Source organism: Oncorhynchus masou, chromosome 17 (assembly GCF_036934945.1).
Source record: "Oncorhynchus masou masou isolate Uvic2021 chromosome 17, UVic_Omas_1.1, whole genome shotgun sequence".
Taxonomy (NCBI): domain Eukaryota; kingdom Metazoa; phylum Chordata; class Actinopteri; order Salmoniformes; family Salmonidae; genus Oncorhynchus; species Oncorhynchus masou.
The window spans coordinates 8,748,197-8,766,453 of record NC_088228.1 but is presented as its reverse complement, the minus strand read 5'-3'; the positions used below and the strand labels follow the sequence as shown (position 1 = coordinate 8,766,453).

General features: G+C 44.7%; 3 protein-coding genes across 7 annotated transcripts; all 3 read left to right on the top strand.

Moving 5' to 3' along the window:
• The first annotated feature begins 2,524 nt into the window (after nucleotides 1–2,524).
• Nucleotides 2,525–10,552, top strand: agfg1b (ArfGAP with FG repeats 1b). 5 transcript variants are annotated; one of them, XM_064992167.1, is made up of 12 exons: nucleotides 2,525–2,836; nucleotides 3,696–3,789; nucleotides 4,114–4,229; nucleotides 4,463–4,604; nucleotides 5,550–5,706; nucleotides 6,509–6,616; nucleotides 7,366–7,510; nucleotides 7,658–7,737; nucleotides 7,826–7,915; nucleotides 8,113–8,274; nucleotides 8,504–8,602; nucleotides 8,896–10,552. In XM_064992167.1, exons 1-12 carry the CDS (start codon nucleotides 2,670–2,672, stop codon nucleotides 8,952–8,954), a joined length of 1,419 nt encoding a protein of 472 aa, XP_064848239.1. In that variant the 5' UTR covers nucleotides 2,525–2,669; the 3' UTR covers nucleotides 8,955–10,552. The 5 variants fall into 5 exon arrangements, with proteins under 5 accessions (XP_064848239.1, XP_064848238.1, XP_064848242.1 ...); XM_064992166.1 differs by having other exon boundaries at nucleotides 7,649–7,737; XM_064992170.1 differs by having other exon boundaries at nucleotides 7,649–7,737; nucleotides 8,504–8,615; nucleotides 8,895–10,552.
• A 1,343-nt stretch (nucleotides 10,553–11,895) lies between these two features.
• fbxo36b (F-box protein 36b) lies at nucleotides 11,896–15,351 on the top strand. Its single transcript, XM_064991872.1, has 4 exons — nucleotides 11,896–12,094; nucleotides 12,539–12,647; nucleotides 13,856–14,028; nucleotides 14,518–15,351. The coding sequence occupies exons 1-4, from the start codon at nucleotides 11,999–12,001 to the stop codon at nucleotides 14,902–14,904; spliced, it is 765 nt and encodes a 254-aa protein (XP_064847944.1). The 5' UTR covers nucleotides 11,896–11,998; the 3' UTR covers nucleotides 14,905–15,351.
• Nucleotides 15,352–16,136: 785 nt separating this feature from the next.
• Nucleotides 16,137–17,353, top strand: LOC135558094 (putative olfactory receptor 1F12P). Its single transcript, XM_064991842.1, has 2 exons — nucleotides 16,137–16,182; nucleotides 16,401–17,353. Exons 1-2 carry the CDS (start codon nucleotides 16,137–16,139, stop codon nucleotides 17,351–17,353), a joined length of 999 nt encoding a protein of 332 aa, XP_064847914.1.
• The last annotated feature ends 904 nt before the right edge of the window (nucleotides 17,354–18,257 follow it).

Here is an 18,257-nt window from a genome sequence, read left to right as displayed (position 1 = left end):
CGAAATCCCTTGAGCGGAGAGGGAGAGCGACAAGGCAGCAGGACGGAGCAAAAGCCAGCAGGCCAGCAGGCCTTCATCACATGGTCGTAGGCCTTCATTATTTTAATGACACCTCACTTTTTTACGGTGGAAGTGCCCGCTGAACTCTATATCTCATCATAAGGCCCAGAGCCCTGCATAAAGATGGCTATATGTAGAACTTCATTTGGCATTTAATCGATGCCAAATGCTTCATATACTTATTGCTTTGGAGATCCCCAGACTGTATCAACTTTTTACTTTGGTCCATCATATCCAGAACGGCTCATGTGAACAGTATGCATTGTACAGCGATTTTCACAGTTGTTTATAACCTCATCAGTGTAGGTATGTCTTCTTATTGATGGATCACCTTTCATGTATTTGGTTATATTGACAGTCTCTCTTCTCGATACAGTTAAAAAGTGTTGAAAACCATGTTGTTTTCTTCTGGGTTGTGTTCAGTAGGCTCGAAACAGGATAAAACGTTTTGAAATAGAGTGAAGGTACTACCTGAACTTGTCCAGTAAGAGCACAGGTTTTACTTCTCTGTTGCATGCATAATGATGCATAATGATTTTAAAACCTTGTGTGCTCTACTGAACATGACCCTGTACTGCTGAACTGGGAGTAGCCTGGTTTCCTAACTCTTCCTGCATTCAACAACGTCACATTGTTTGGCAAGATAATATTCTAACATAACCGGGTTGGCTAAAGCAGAAACAGACTGGAATCCAGGCTAAACTGAAAGTGCTGTGGCACCTAACACACTGGATACCAGGCTAAACTGAAAGTGCTGTGGCACCTAACACACTGGAATCCAGGCTAAACTGAAAGTAATGTGGCACCTAACACACTGGATACCAGGCTAAACTGAAAGTGCTGTGGCACCTAACACACTGGATACCAGGCTAAACTGAAAGTGACATGGCACCTAACACACTGGATACCAGGCTAAACTGAAAGTGACGTGGCACCTAACACACTGGATACCAGGCTAAACTGAAAGTGATGTGGCACCTAACACACTGGAATCCAGGCTAAACTGAAAGTGCTGTGGCACCTAACACACTGGATACCAGGCTAAACTGAAAGTGACGTGGCACCTAAATCGGCCAGTGTATTTCTTGTATGTATTTAGTCATTGGGTTGTCTGAAATACCAGTCGTATCTCTCCCCTTGTAGCCGGCTGAATCTTCCATCGCAGCCAAAGGAAAGAGAGTGAGTCCAAGTGACACTGTCCTCAGATGGTGCCTGGCAGTAAAGCAAATGCATCCTGACTAACCAGGGGCGTTCGCCGATTCTGTTACAAAACATTTCATAAACAATAGCAAAAGGAATTAAATGGGGAAGGTCATAACTTAATTTGTCCAATAGAAACTCTCGTTTTGCAACTGTTTGGACTAATGATTCCACCCCAGCTGTCTGACAGTGAAGAGAATGCCCTAGACTGTTACCATGGTTCCTCCAGTCTTTGAATACAATTATATTTACACTTTACCGGTTGTACATGCTGTTGGTCCTTTTGACGGTAAGAGGTGGAGATAAATCCACAGGAAAGTGTTCTTTACCTGACTTTTTGTGGTGCGGGTTGGTTCTCTCGTTTGTATTTTCAAAGTGATGCAAAAATAAGTAAACAGTAACCGAGTGTAGTCGACCGAATAACGTTTCCTCGTAATCAGCTGGAAGTGTTTGCCATTCGGTTAGGCTCGGACATAGTGTGTAAATATACGTGCGAATTGCATCAGTATTGAAAATGCAAACGATATGACGTTACAGACCAGCATACTGAAGGTCGGGTTGATAACACTGCACTGGATATTTTCTCTCATATTCCTACCTGAAAAGGGACCATGAAAGTCTACCTGAGCATGGAGCTGTGCAGATCAACTGATCTATACACTTCTTTAACTTCCGAACAATAGAGCATAAACCGATTAGTGATTCGGGACAGCGACTACCTCAGGGTCATGTTCATTAGGCACCAAGCGGGAGGAAATGTACTGAAACGGGGACAGACTAACTGGACATGTCCAATTGGTCATTCTCATATGTTTTCCTTTTTAAAACCTTGTGTGCCCTAATGAACACGGCCCAGGCCAACTCCCAGTGTGCGAGTAAACAGGATGAGCAGAGTCGGGGACTCGTTGGCGAGAACAGTGCAACCACTGTCTGTGGGGCCTTGCTCGTTCCTTCAGCCAAAACAGGAGACGATTGATTTATATTGAGGGAAGGCAAATGGGTGGACACCTGCTACCCTCAACAGTGCCACATTCTAGGCAAATTACTTTCTTGACGAACTGACAGGATCATGTCAAAGTTGAGACCAAAACTCCAAATTGTGCCTTTTGGAAGAGGAGATTCTCTTAAGTCGTTGTTACAAAACATATTCAGTGTGATGGTAAACATCGTATTTACTCTTAAACTGCTATTCATCAATGTAATGTTGTCGAGTGGTCATTGCTGCCCGCCAGTAGGTGTCAGTCACGCTGCGGTTAGCTGTCTAGTACACCTGTAAACCAAGGAAGAAGAAACGTGTCTGTCCCACTAGACCTTTGCAAGGTGTCTGAACCACCGCTGTCGAGCCAAGACATCCCCTGCCTAGCCCTGGATTAATTTCTCCCACCTTTTAGCAGCCCCTTTTCTCAACCATGGCGACGAGTGCGAAGCGAAAACAAGAAGAGGCGCATCTTAAGATGCTCCGGGAAATGACTAGCCAGCCCCCGAATAGGAAGTGTTTTGATTGCGACCAGCGCGGCCCGACTTATGCCAACATGACAGTGGGTTCCTTCGTCTGTACCACCTGTTCTGGCATCCTGTAAGTACCGTGTTGACCATTGTTATGCATTTATGTGGGGTTGATTTTTAAAACAAGCTAAAGTCGTTCTTTATGGTGTTTTTTAGTGGTTTAGCTAATATTACTTATCAAGCTCCCCAACACCGCATGTAATGCTATCCAATGTTAGCGAAAGACTAGTATTGATTTGGCAGGGTCGCAAAGCCTGTACTTTGATGTAAGGAGAGCTTTCAATTCCCAATCTTTAAAAGTTCAACTAAAGTATTGTTTGTGCCGAAAATAGTTGTCTCAAGGTTAGTGTGTGTGTGTGTGTGTGTGTGTGTGTGTGTGTGTGTGTGTGTGTGTGTGTGTGTGTGTGTGTGTGTGTGTGTGTGTGTGTGTGTGTGTGTGTGTGTGTGTGTGTGGTTGCTGATAAAAGGCGTATTTGCCCAGTGTGTCAAAACAGCACGTCACTGGACCACCAGCGAAACTCTTGCCCAACCTCGGCTCTTTCCCAATCCAAGTTTATCTATAACATAAACGTAGTTTGGGACATCCGTTGCTCACTCCTATAGGTGTATATAGTATTGGCCTCTGCAGAAATGGTCGCATTTGTTGCTTGCCAAACACTTATAAAATACGTGAAGAAGGTCAAGTAATTCAAATGCATATGGTTTAGAGACCACAATAGGAAGGGACTACTGACAAAAGCACAACTGATGATAAAACGGATGATCTCACTCCATGTGTGAAGGCTAAGCACATTAAAGCATTTTGTGAGTATATAGTCATGTTGTGCCTGGTCATTGTAAAATTATTGACACAGAATGCATACTCACCAATTGTTCCTCTCTGCTATCGTTACCCCCTCCCCTCCCTCCCATACACACACACACTCTAGACGAGGCCTGAATCCCCCCCACAGAGTGAAGTCTATCTCTATGACCACCTTCACACTACAGGAAATTGAATTCTTACAGAAACACACCAATGAGGTACTGACATTAATTCATGTAATGTACTATGAAATGTGTTCTTCAATCCTAGTCCTGGGGATCCGAGAGGAATGCAGCCTTTTATTCCAGCCTAGCACTACTAACACCGGATTCATTCAAAGGCATTGATGATTAGCTTGTTCAGATGTGTTAGTATTGAGAATAAAATCCCACTGACCCTGTGGGTCCCCAGGACCTGTATTGAAGAACAATGGATTATTGTCTTTGTGCATGTCTTCCATCTGAGATTTTCTGTCTCAAGGGAGTTTATTGTCATTTCTCTTTTTCCTTTCTCTCCCCCTTCCCCACACACTGTCTCTCTAGGTTTGTAAATACATCTGGTTGGGGCTGTACGATGACAAGACATTGGTTGTTCCAGACTTCCGCGAACCACAGAAAGTAAAAGAATTCCTCCAGGAAAAATATGAGAAGAAAAGATGGTGAGGAGCTTCACTCTTCTACTTTCTATGGTGTTAACGGAATATCTCAAAAAGTAGAGATCCTCCACTCTCTATTGTGATATATTCAGGGGTGGAATTGGAGGAAAAATCACTCTCTAGAGAACTGCCAATATATAAAATCCTATGAATTCATGAACCCAGTTTTACACCTTTTGGAACTCAGTTCCAGCAATTCCCTGGATGTATTTGTCTTTATGCTTCTGTGAATACAGGTACGTCCCTCCAGACCAGGCGAGGACGGTAGCCATGGCCCAGGCCTCCAAGTCGGGCTCCTCAGCCAGCAGCACAGCCAGCACCCCGGAGGTCCAGCCCCTGAAAACCCTGCAGCTCAACAAGACCCCCCCAACACGTCAGGTATTGCTTCTACCTGCTTTCTTAACATATGGCATGATACATTTCAGGCTGATGTGCTTTTGAGTCACTCCAAACAAATGATTTTAGGCTGATGCCCTTTTATCCATTTTCATAACTTGGTCTAGTCATAAGTCAATGGGTGCAACCCAAAATGGCCCCAGTTATTTTAATTTGAAACATGTCATTATTGAGTAGACAGTTGCCATGGCGCCCTAGCAGCAGCCTAAGCCGAGAGCTCCTGTACATTTTGTAAATATTTTTGTAATTTCTATGGTATTTTTACCTACAATCCTTTTTGTTTTAAGAATGAACAATTAATATAGCTAATTAATATAATCAGAATCCACCACAATATTAAGAATGAAGCTGATTGAAGTTGTTTGAAGAGCTAGCTAACGTTAAAGTTAGCTGGCTAGCTGTTTTGATTCGAATGCCAGCTCGTGTCTGGAGGATGAAGAGAAGCCGAAAGCAAGACTGCAGTGATGAGGCTCTTAGGGAGGACGACGTTACAAGGCTGCTATTTAATTATTATTGAAATGTGGTGTGCTTTCTAGTGCCACGTGACTGCCATAGCATCATCCAAGTGGGCGCTTAATTTTGGTAGCTAGCTACCTACCTTCTACGGAGTCCATAGACTACAGTGGCTTAGCTCAGACTTCATCTGACTGAGTTCTACTACGGGAAAGTCAGAGACAGTGAGACACCTTGACGACATCACACTTCCTGCCTGCCTCTGGACTGTCTCTCCCTGCTTGACCCCCTTCCTCAGATGACCACTCAAGCCATGGCTGTCCCTTTCATAACGTTGTGATGTTGTTTTTCTAAATTACCTGTCTTTTTTTTTGTGCTTTGAAGTGCAGGCACTTTAAGATTCTTTGAAAAGCGCTATATATACGTTGCTAAATTGTTATGAATTATTCCTCATGGTCTCTCTCCCTCTGCCAGTCCCCAATGGTGGTTCGTTCCCTGGCCCATCCCATAGTTCAGGAGAAGAAGTTTGACCTCCTTACAGACCTGGGTGGAGACATCTTTGCCGCTCTGCCCTCTCAGGCTGCCAGCAACGCCAATTTTGCCAACTTTGCGAATTTCCCCAGCCAATCAGGTAATGAGCCAATCAGGTTTCCCTAGCCAACCAGGTTCCCAAGACAATCTAGTAATGATTGAGAGTGGCCTTCGCTCAAACTCCCAGGGGCAAATCTTAACTTCCATTTAGGTTGAACTTCCACTTAGTCATGCGTGGATGTTAATGGGAGACTAAGTGAAAATTGTATTTAAAGCAGCAATCAGCAGTGGAAACAATAAGACTATTGTTTTGCTATAAAGCTGATGGATGGGGCTGGAGAAATGTAACCACTCTCACATTCATAGACCACTATGGATGCAAGGACTGACCATCCATGATGGTTTTAACCATGTTTAGAGGATTTTTAGTGTTTTGTTTACATTTACTTTGTTTACAAACATTGAAGTAAAACAAGCTTATATTTTGGATTTCTGACGGGGTACAACTGTTGAACTAAGCTCACGAGGCATTTATAAGTTATATTCTTCAAGACTCAATGGGTACATTTAATAAGTTCAATTTGTTCAAAAAATGTATGTAGCAACTGCAGATTGACCTTTTTCAATTGGATTTAGACGCTGCCCAATGTTGAGTGGATTTGAATGATTTGTCTTCAAGGAGTCAAAATGAAATACATCTCGAGTTCATGCAAATGAGTTAAGAAGAGTAGTGTAGTAAAACTGTGAATGTGCCTAAGCAGCTACACAAGTCATTATAATGTTGTTTGTATGTTAAATCATTGTCATTTGCTGCTCCTCCCATTGTCAGGGTTTTACCGTCACACCATTCCTCATTCCTCACATTGCCAGGGTTTTGTGTTTCCTCCTCTTGTGGTTTGCAGTGACTAAGGTTAACTCAAAAGCTGACTTTGCCAACTTTGAGATGTTTGGCAACTCTGGATTACCTCTGCATTTCAGGACCTCACCCCCCTCTCAGTCGTTTGCGTCAGGTACCGCCGGGTCCCATTCTCATACAAACCCTCTCATTTACATTATTTAATTGCCACAGTGAATTATTGCAATGTTTGTTTGTGTCAATTAATCCCATAAGGGATGGGTTGCTTATAGGCGGTTTGATATGAAAATGAAATGTCATTTCATTCATTATCTCTGTTCCAAGCCCAACAGGGGAACAGGTTAGCTTGTTTTTATCTCTGTCCCAAGCCCAACAGGGGAACAGGTTAGCTTGTTTTTATCTCTGTTCCAAGCCCAACAGGGGAACAGGTTAGCTTGTTTCTTATCTCTGTTCCAAGCCCAACAGGGGAACAGGTTAGCTTGTTTTATCTCTGTTCCAAGCCCAACAGGGGAACAGGTTAGCTTGTTTTTATCTCTGTTCCAAGCCCAACAGGGGAACAGGTTAGCTTGTTTTTATCTCTGTCCCAAGCCCAACAGGGGAACAGGTTAGCTTGTTTTTATCTCTGTTCCAAGCCCAACAGGGGAACAGGTTAGCTTGTTTTTATCTCTGTTCCAAGCCCAACAGGGGAACAGGTTAGCTTGTTTTTATCTCTGTCCCAAGCCCAACAGGGGAACAGGTTAGCTTGTTTTTATCTCTGTCCCAAGCCCAACAGGGGAACAGGTTAGCTTGTTTTTATCATACCATGTGTGCCTCTTTCTTTAGTGTGTTAGTGTCCATGTCCTTTCTCCTGTGTGTGAATGTGTGTATATTGACCCATGTGTATGTCTCTCTCGCTCTCTGTAGGGCGAGGTGTCCCAGTGCCGTCAGTGGCTGGTGCTGTACCAGCCCAGTCCCAGCTGGGCACCTCGGCAGAGGACCGCTACGCTGCCCTGGCTGAGTTGGACAACGAGCTGAGCTCCTCTGCCCCCACAGGGAGTAGTGTCCAGGGGTGAGAGCCAGACACCACTCCAAAACTTGGCACTAAAAATACATTTTTAGCCTTTGCATTTAGATCTCCTCAAAAATAGTTATATATTTTTTTTGTGGTTCAATGAGCTAAGAAATGTATTCATGTTTTGTATTTAAGTGAATCTAGGAATTTGTTTGGAGCTGTGTTGGGAACCTCGCCTGCCCAGACTCAGCCAGTCTTACCTAACATGCAGCAAGGCTTTGGAGGTGAGTGGATTGTTACACCTACAGTATTTTCTGAAATGGTTGACTCTCAAACCTAATGAGAGCATGATGTCATTTCCTGTTGTTTCAGCCGTCTCGTCCAATAACCCATTTGTTGCTGCTGCTGCCCCGGATATGGCCACCAACCCCTTCCAGACCAATGGTATAGCACCGGCCGCAGGTGTGTTTGTGTGAGCACATGAAAGTGCATACATGCATATCAAGTGTGTGTGTTTGGGCCTCATCCAGTTGTCTCTCTTTGTCTGAAATTGCATTGTTTGATATCAGTAGATCCTGTACATTGAAAGGTTTGTTTGTGTTTGCCACTGTGTTCATGTTACTCACTCCGCCCCACTCCCATCTCTCTCTGTATCCTAGCCTCGTTTGGCACAGGCTCTATGAGTATGCCTGCTGGCTTTGGGAATGCCTCTTCTTACTGCCTCCCGACCAGTTTTAGTGGGACCTTCCAGCAGCCCTTCCCTGGCCAGGCCCCCTGCCCTTACCCCCAGTCGGGGGCCTACCAACCCCAACAACCTAATGGTAAGTAGTGTAGTTTCATTCACAATATAGTTTGGCCATAACATTAAAGTGGTGATTTCCAAAACAATTTTTGTGCTGTGACTTTTCTTGTGACCCTACACTATAAACAAAGAGCATGTTTCTGGCTAGTATCCACTCTGCAACTAAATAGCCATCATTCCACTATTTGGGAACCTAATTGGTAAACAGAGCATTAAGCCTTAATCCGTTTTTTTCTCTGCATTGACAGGCCCTGGTGGATATACAGTCTATGGACAGACCAAGCCCTCCATGACCCCCTTTGGGCAGCTCATGGCTGGTCCTGGGATGACCAATAACCCATTTATGGGGAGTATTTAATAGTGTGTATGTTTCCAGATCATGTCAAAGAACATTTTGTGGTCTTTGATGGTAATACAAGTGTGAAACACTTTGTGCCTGACTTTGACCAACAAAATACAAGTCCGAACACATACAATTGACTTACACACATACAACTTCTGCATGGGACCAATGTAAAAACGCGTATGTGTGCCCTCTCTCTGTCTGTCTGTCTCTGCTAACTTCATGGATGAACGTTTGGCAGTCATGCCGATGGTCATGTATTTTACAATATTGATTAACCCATTGTCTCCAACCAGGCGGGAGCCCCGGCCGGATCCTACCCCTCTGGAAGCTCCAACACCAACCCCTTCCTGTAGCGCGCCTCCCTCCCGTCGTCACCACCAGAGGGCAGCATACAGCACCTATTCAATGTACCGGCTCAGTCACACCTTGTGACTTGACGGTACATTTCTGAAACTCTGAAATCAAGATTTTCTTAACTATGTTTACGACACTATGAAGGACTATGGGACCGGGGACTGCCCTGGAACGATGCCCTGGGACTTATACGGTCTCTATACATATTTTGTAGTTTATTATGTTTGACAGTATTATTGTGCATGTCGGCATTTGTATTCACGTTTAAAATAAATGTTATCTATGATTAGGACTTGACGTGGGCGGAGGACTTTGCTGGTGCCACTACAATGTTTCTACCAGTGTGTTTATATGATAACTAACATGGTTGTATACAATAGGTCTAGGAGGGAACTGAGGTGACAAAGATTTACTCATCGGGAACGATGACGATTAGATGTTGGTGAAGAATCAGGCTGGTGAACAAGGTGTCACCGGAAGCCATATTCAGTATCATTTTAATGAATTCCGTGTTAAAGAAACAATGTATTGTGGTTTCAATTGGCATGACGCCTCTGCCTGCAGTTACGGTGTAAGGGACTGTTATTTGGTGCATGATTAATACCACTATTACTTGGGGTTCCACCTGGGGTGCGTTCAGCAGGGTACAATATTGTGTAGCAGGACCCCCCCCCCCCAATCCTAGATTTTACCCAATCAAAGAAATTTTAAGTTAAAGCTCATTTACTGCATTTATACAATTTATAAACTCTAAAATGCTATTTGAAGAACAGCAAAAACAAGCTTAAATGACCCCAGCCATTATCACACTGGTTGCTGTTGCTCCGTTCACCTCAGTCGGCCTACAAACACAGCCTATTAGCTATACGATTAGCCGCTACACATTAACTCACATTAACTCTGCACCGGGATTACAAACTAGAAATTAATACGTACAGAGGGATCTGTTAACAGAAAAAGTATTTTAGTAACAAAAGGTAAACAACTACATTTGCTTTACATACATATTCTTGTTGTTGCAGTCTTAAAGCTAATTTCCTGCAATTCTACACATTTTGTCATGACTTATGCTGTGTTAATAGGACATGTGCCCAGTTGGTAATTCAACCATGATTACTACACGTTTAGCTGGCTAGACTAACTAGACCCATTTACCAGTACCCGCCACAATTGAGTGATTGTCAGTGAGTGACATGTAACAAAAGGAAAACAGCTGATGCACAACCAAGTTTTTAAATTACACCTTGTGTATTTTACTATTCTATCTCTCAACCGTAAGTGGAGACCCCAAGTCGGTTCGTACATTTTTTTTTTTTTTTAAATAAATGTTTTATTTTTTTAATTGTAAAGAATGACCGAGGTCCGGACCATTATACCTCAGTGTCCGGACCTTGGTGTCTTCATATGTAGCTACAGCCCTGCGCATGTGTGTGTAAAAACACATGACAAGTTTGTATTTATTTGGAGAGATGGTTAACTTGTGCCCCCCAATCACTTTTAATTAATGCAATTGTGTTACTCGCCATTACAGTAATACGTAAGTCAATGTGTACATATATAAATATATGTATAAATATATTAAAGATTTTTAACTGCAGTTTGCACTTGATTCTCATTTGTTTCATTTAGAATTTGAGGTTAAAATCTACAGTGAACAAAAATATAATCGCAACATGTAAAGTGTTGGTACAATGTTTCATGAGCTAAAATAAAATATCCCAGTAATGTTCCATATGCACAGAAAAAAGTTTATTTCTCTAAAATGTTGTACACAAATGTGTTCACATCCTTGTTAGTGAGCATTTCTCCTTTGCCAAGACAATCCATCCACCTGACAGGTGTGTCATATCAAGAATCTGATGAAACTGCATGATCATTACACAAGTGCACCTTGTGCTGATGTCTCAAGTTTTAAGGGAGTACAATTGGCATGTGGATTGCAGGAATGTCCACCAGAGCTGCTGCCAGAGAATTGAATGTTCCTTTCTCTACCAGAAGTTGCCTCAAATGTCATTTTAGAGAATTGGCAGTATGTAGAACCGGCCTCACAACCACAGACCACGTGTATGGTTTCCTGATGTCAACATTGTGAACAGAGTGCCCCATGGTGGGGTTGTGGTATGGCCAGGCATAAACTATGGACAACGAACACAATTTCATTTTATCGATGGTAATTTGAACGCACAGAGATACCGTGATGAGATCCTGAGGCCCATTGTCGTGCCTTTCATCTGCCGCCGCCACCTCATGTTTCAGCATGATAATGCACGGCCCCATGCCGCAAGGATCTATCTGTGCACAATGCATGGAAGCTGAAAATGTCCCTGTTCTTCCATGGCCTCCGTACAGACATGTCATCGATTGAGCATGTTTGGGATGCTCTAGAGTCTAGATTGACGACGTGTACAACAGTGTGTTCAGGTTCCTGCCAATATTCAACAACTTTGCACAGCCATTGAAGAGGAGTGGGACAACATTACACAGGCCACAATCAACAGCCTGATCAACTCTATGATGGTCACACCAGATACTGACTGGTTTTCTGATCCACGCCCCTACCTTTTTTCTCTCTGTATTTCCAGTCATATGAAATCCAAAGATTGGGGACTAGTGAATTTATTTCAATTGACTGATTTCCTTATATGATCTGTAACTCAGTAAAATGTTGTTCACTATAGCTCTTTATGAGGAAATGTTTTCATTGACTCAAGTATCAGGAAAACGTAGCTTTTCATTTATACACAGCTACAAAAGTGACTTCAAACCCAAGAGGAAGTTGTAATTTTTTATTTGTTACATTGTAGCATGTTGCGGAAGGAAGGAATGTTGCAGCAGGAGGTTTTCGTTACATTCCAGCATGTTGCGGCAGGAAGGAATGTTGCAGCAGGAGGTTTTCGTTACATTCCAGCATGTTGCGGCAGGAAGGAATGTTGCAGCAGGAAGGAATGTTGCAGCAGGAGGAGTTTCGTTACATTCTTGCACGCTGGAAGTAAACTGAACGAACCCGTTCGTTGCCGTGGCAACCACAAACCAAGCGTCCAAAATGTCGACTTTGCTGGGGAAAAGTTTATTTGAAGTCAGTGGTCAAGGTCCTGCACCCAATAAAGACTTCTTCCAATTTTCTGTTACCAAGACAGAGGTAAATCTTTTCGTGTTATGTCCTCTCTAAAATGTAAAGCATTTAATCATTTTTTTCTCAAGACATTTCTAAGCTAACGTTAGCCATTTACATTTAAGTCATTTGGCAGACGCTCTTATCCAGAGCGACTTACAAATTGGTGAATTCACCTTATGACATCCAAAACTCTAACGCTACAGTAATATTTCACTCTTCGTTTAAGCCAACGCGTTAGCTAGCTATAATAACGTACATGTCAGTAACGTTAACGTTAGACACATAACAATATAGCCGAGCAAGCTAGTACTAGATTAACTAACAAATAAAGGCTATGCCAGAAAGCTGGCAATAAATAGTTCAAATAAATAGCATTAGTAACAAATAGTCAGCAAAGCCATTTAGCTAGCTACATTAAATACTGTAATACCATTTGCTCTGCAATTCTCATAGGCCTATATTTTTCAGGTTATTTGGAGATGGTGGAAGATTTCTTTGAGAAGTGATGGTAGGAACACAAAGCCAGGAGAACTGAGGGAGTCTCACAATGACTACTTGGATGACAGCCTGCTTCAGAGTAAGGTGCCCAGTGTAGACTAGCCCTCAGCCCACCTGCTCAACTTACAGCCCACCTGCTCACTAATAGCAAGATAGATAATAGCGTAAATGCCCAAAATAACCAACCCTATGCCCTCGAGTGAAGCGAATTACCATGCTAAAAATGACTGCTTTGATTGTAACCCAATCAACCCCTAATTAAATGATACTATTCCAGGCAGCTAAATCGGCAGTTCCCATGATTTAGGTTCACAGGTGTGTCAGAAGGATAGTTTCCAGGAGGGCAGATGTTGTAGAGGCAATGGCCTAGACCAGGGCTCTCCAACCCTGTTCCTGGAGAGATAACCTTTCTGTAGGTTTTAACTCCAACTCTGACACTGGAGAGCTACTGTCCTGTAGGTTTTAACTCCAACCCTGACACTGGAGAGCTACTGTCCTGTAGGTTTTAACTCCAACCCTGTTCCTGGAGAGCTACGGTCCTGTAGGTTAACTCCAACCCTGTTCCTGGAGAGCTACGGTCCTGTAGGTTAACTCCAACCCTGTTCCTGGAGAGCTACCATCCTGTAGGTTTTAACTCCTACCCTAGTCTAACACACCTGATTCTAATAATTATCTGGCTGATAAGAACCAGGTTAGATACAACTAGGGGTTGGAGTGAAAATCTACAGGACGGTAGCTCTCCAGGAACAGGATTGGTGACCCTTGGTGTAGAGATTGTGTCCATTCACAGGTGTTGCATTTTTTTAAGCATATTTTACTAGAAAGACTTTTGAAATCGCCTAGTTGCTAGGTCAGAGAGATGGGGAAAATCTCAAAACCCATTGGAGGTGGTCAGAGGGGAAGGACCTCTGACTTTCTCATCCAATGGGGTTTGAGAAGGAGAGGGGGCGAGAGGAGTCAAGGAAATGCAGTTGAGATTCTCCCATGGTCTAATGCCCTCGTAACGGACTTTGGCTAGGTTGGGCACAGCACAAAAAAAAAGTTAAGCAACGTCCCTGTTGGTGGGCATGAGGCTAAGTGTTGACAGGTGCTGTCTGTGTAATCAAGTAGAGGCTGCTGAGGGGAGGACGGCTCATAATAATGGCTGGAATGGAGTCAGTGGAATGGTATCAAACACATGGAAACCACGTCGTTGATGTGGTTGATACCATTCCATTGACTCCATTCCAGCCATTATTATGAGCCGTCCTCCCCTCAGCAGCCTCCACTGGTGTGATGGTTTCCTAGGTCAGGTGAGTGTGGTGTTTGGCCCACGGATCCTTCAGTACAGCCAGGCACTATGTCAGGGCCACTATGACTACCTGGAGCGTCTGCCCGACCCCCTGCTTCTCCACATCCTGACCCATCTGGAACTGGAGGACGTGGCACGGCTTGGACACACCTCACACAGGTTCAGGAAGGTGAATGGACCCACTCTGTCTGTGTGAGACTCGGTGCATGCATGTAGACAGTATTACTGCCTATTTAAAAAAAAATGTTTTTACCTTTATCTAAGCAAGTCAGTTAAGAACAAATTCTTATTTACAATGACGGCCTACCCTGGGCAAACTCTCCCCTAATCCTGACAACGCTGGGCCAATTGTGCACCCCCCCTATGTGACCCCCGATCACGGTCGATTATGATACAGCCCAAGATCAAACCCTGTGATGTAGACTGTATGCTGCCTATGATATAGACTGTATGTGAATCCTTTTGTAACTACATAGGTATATCTGACTGTAATTACGTGTTTTCCATTTTCATATTTCTATTTTCTGTTGGTTTATTTTCTGTAGTAAATCTGTTGTTTTTGTTTGTGGTTTAAACCCCTGGTGAGTTAACTGACTGAATGATGGACCGCAAACTCTGGTCTTAGGTCCCTAACCACTGTTCCCTGTGTGTCTGTCAGCTGTGTCGTTCGGAGGAGTTCTGGGAGCAGGCGGTGCGCGGCCACTGCGGCGCCGTGTCGGCCGAGGTGGAGGCCCTGGCCCTGGAGCTGGGCTGGAAGAGCGTCTTCTTCACCAGCAAGTTGCAGCTGCAGAAACAGATCAGCCGCAGGAGGAAGAGGAGCCAGAAGCTACTCTGTACAGACCCGGAGCGCTATGATGTAGACACAATGGTGGAGCGCAGTGAGGACCTAGAGAGCCACGCTGCAGATATAGAGCCAGGTTCTGAGTCGAACCCTGGGCCAGAGCAGCTCTGTACAGACATGCAGCGCTGTGGGGTGATTGCGGGTCAGGGTCGTGGTGTGGCACAGGGGGACTGGAGCTCTGATTCAGAAAGCTCACTGAAATGATTTTTGTTTTATCTTTACACTCTAAATAGGATCCTTGAGGTTTCCATGCTGAGGAATAGAGGACGGCTTGATTTCGGGTGGAGAAAAACAAGTCGAAAAACAAATAGTTTTTGATACAAATATGATGACTAGTGAATGTTTGATGAATTCATGTTCGTTATGCTTCTTGTCTTTCAAACAATACAGTGGCTGTGTTGTGTTGGAAGACAGTTTCTCTCATAGACAGTTGCCTGGCAGCAAAGGATGTTGTGGCAATGGCTGGAGATGTTAATATGGGGTGGCAGGGTAGTGGTTAGAGCGTTGGACTAGCAACCGGAAGGTTGCAAGTTGAAACCCCTGAGCTGACAAGGTACAAATCTGTCGTTCTGCCCCTGAATAGGCAGTTAACCCACTGTTCCTAGGCCGGCATTGAAAATAAGAATTTGTTCTTAACTGACTTGCCTGGTTAAATAAAGGTAAAATAAAAAATAAAAATTACCCTCTGTTGTACATGTGCCATACTCTTTTTCCTTATACAATTTAGCACAAGCAGGACAATACCATTCAGGGGAATGATTCAGGGAGGGCACGTTTGGTAACAATAAAATGATAAAAACCTGCCAGCTGTGTTCTCATAACATTTTTCTTCCTATTTGATATGGTTTTGTAAATATATATTATGTATTTTTACAATGTTGAAAATATAACAATATTTTAAACCTACAGTATATTCTATATGAAATCCTTATCTCAGCTAAATAACTTGAGGACCAAAGGGTCCAATCATTTTAACATCCTTAATAAATAGGGAAAGTGTTCAGTATGATCTCCACTCATGGACCTTCACAGTCACTAGCGACAAACCCTCCTGGCGCAGGTCAGATGTTAACACACACACACACTCAGCATAGCACACACACCTAGGAGCACAATAATTTGCTCCACCTACTGTTAAATATAGAATTTTGCCACGCTGAGAGGCAGGTGTTGACTCAGAACAGTCTATTCCACTAAACCTACGGATTAGGAGGCAGTCGATAAAGAATCTGTAACTAAATGCATGGCGCTGGTGACACGTGATAGAAAATACAAGGCAAAGATATAGAAGATCACAGTTACCTGAAGCAAAGGGCTAGCAGCCATAGTAGAGACACTCATACTGTATATGTTGGCACCATTAACTTGGTTTTGAGAATTCTTGGTTTGGCAAATGTAGTTTTCCCCCCTGTGACCTGCCAGAATCAGCAGAAGCAATGTCCAATGACTCCAACTATGAGGTGGCAGTGGAACAGAATACAGGTAAGAAATGACTATTTTTTTCAGCTGTTTTTCCTCCCTGTAATTTTTCTTTAGTCTCAACCTATGCCTTTGCTCTATCTTGGGTTTACAGTCATTGTATTGTCATTGACGTCCTATGTGGTTTATCAAAGTATCAAAAATAATCTCACTCATGCCTTTATGTGGTTTAACTTCACATGTTATTTCTAAGTTTTTTTGTGTGTCTTTCCTCTACTCAGGCCTTTTAAATGCTACTATATCTGGGGGTGACATAGGGCTGCTGGACACGGTAAAAGTGTGTGTCCACGGGGGCATCTTCCTGATCACCTTTTTGTTGACCTACCTCATTGTGGTGACAGTGTTCCACACAGTCGAGCTGCGTCGCAACGTCCGCTTCGTTCTGCTGTGCCAGCACTGTGCCTGTGTGACCAGCTTCAACGCGGTGGGCACCATCCTGCACGGCCTCCGCGCCCTCCGCGTGCCCATCAACCGCCTGACCTGCTGGGTCCTTTTTGACTTCCAGGTGGCTCTAGGCCGTGGCATGGGCATCACCCTCACACTCATGGCCCTCAACACCTGCCTGTCCATCCTGCGGCCGCTCCACTACCCAGCGCTGGTGCGTCGCATTCGGTCTTCCGTCATGACGCTGGCTTGGTTCGTGGCCCTGCTCAACCCGGTTCTGTTCACTGTCCTGGCCTGCGCTCAGTCCTCTTGGGCCTATGTGGTGGAACTGGACCCCGTGTGCTCCACCACGCTGGAGAGTCCCGCGTCTCGGTTCAGCAGCCTGGCGCTGGTGGTGTTCTTGGTACTGCTCATCATGACCAGCTACGTGCTCATCTACATGGAGGGCTGCCGGGCGGGGCATTTCTCACGCTCCAACAGCAGCGGGCGCCGCACCATCCTGATCCACATGCTACAGATGATCCTGTACCTGCTCCCTCTGGTGCCCATCATCACCAGGTGGAAGCACAATATGGCCGCCACAGTGACCAACTTCGTGGTGTTACTAGTGGGGCAGGCACTCAGCCCCGTGGTGTACGGCCTGCGTTGCCAGGAACTCCGAGAGCAGCTTCCCTACTTCCTCCCCCGCTGGACAAAAGTTTTCCAGACCTGCAGCGACACCACAGACTGCTCTAGTACAGAGACCCCTACTCAGCACTGGAACTGCAATGATCTCCAGAACCGCGACTAGTACAGAGACCCCTACTCAACACTGGAACTGCAATGATCTCCAGAACCGCGACTAGTACAGAGACCCCTACTCAGCACTGGAACTGCAATGTTCTCCAGAACCGCGACTAGTACAGAGACCCCTACTCAGCACTGGAACTGCAATGATCTCCAGAACCGCGACTAGTACAGAGACCCCTACTCAGCACTGGAACTGCAATGATCTCCAGAACCGCGACTAGTACAGAGACCCCTACTCAGCACTGGAACTGCAATGATCTCCAGAACCGCGACTAGTACAGAGACCCCTACTCAGCACTGGAACACTGGAACTGCAATGATCTCCAGAACCGCGACTAGTACAGAGACCCCTACTCAGCACTGGAACTGCAATGATCTCCAGAACCGCGACTAGTACAGAGACCCCTACTCAACACTGGAACTGCAATGATCTCCAGAACCGCGACTAGTACAGAGACCCCTACTCAGCACTGGAACTGCAATGTTCTCCAGAACCGCGACTAGTACAGAGACCCCTACTCAGCACTGGAACTGCAATGATCTCCAGAACCGCGACTAGTACAGAGACCCCTACTCAGCACTGGAACTGCAATGATCTCCAGAACCGCGACTAGTACAGAGACCCCTACTCAGCACTGGAACTGCAATGATCTCCAGAACCGCGACTAGTACAGAGACCCCTACTCAGCACTGGAACACTGGAACTGCAATGATCTCCAGAACCGCGACTAGTACAGAGACCCCTACTCAGCACTGGAACTGCAATGATCTCCAGAACCGCGACTAGGTACAGAGACCCCTACTCAGCACTGGAACACTGGAACACTGGAACTGCAATGATCTCCAGAACCGCGACTTGTACAGGGACCCCCCACTCAACACTGAAGCCAGTGGACTGACTGAAA

Excerpts from the sequence above, each read along its gene's own strand:
- fbxo36b (XM_064991872.1), top strand. The coding sequence starts at position 11,999 with ATGTCGACTTTGCTGGGGAAAAGTTTATTTGAAGTCAGTGGTCAAGGT. Across the intron at positions 12,095-12,538 it reads TTTCTGTTACCAAGACAGAG|GTTATTTGGAGATGGTGGAA; the intron begins GTAAATCTTTTC and ends TATATTTTTCAG. Across the intron at positions 12,648-13,855 it reads GGATGACAGCCTGCTTCAGA|GTCAGGTGAGTGTGGTGTTT; the intron begins GTAAGGTGCCCA and ends ATGGTTTCCTAG.
- agfg1b (XM_064992166.1), top strand. The coding sequence starts at position 2,670 with ATGGCGACGAGTGCGAAGCGAAAACAAGAAGAGGCGCATCTTAAGATG. Across the intron at positions 7,511-7,648 it reads ACAGGGAGTAGTGTCCAGGG|TGAATCTAGGAATTTGTTTG; the intron begins GTGAGAGCCAGA and ends TTTGTATTTAAG. Across the intron at positions 7,738-7,825 it reads CATGCAGCAAGGCTTTGGAG|CCGTCTCGTCCAATAACCCA; the intron begins GTGAGTGGATTG and ends CTGTTGTTTCAG.
- LOC135558094 (XM_064991842.1), top strand. The coding sequence starts at position 16,137 with ATGTCCAATGACTCCAACTATGAGGTGGCAGTGGAACAGAATACAG. Across the intron at positions 16,183-16,400 it reads GGCAGTGGAACAGAATACAG|GCCTTTTAAATGCTACTATA; the intron begins GTAAGAAATGAC and ends TCCTCTACTCAG.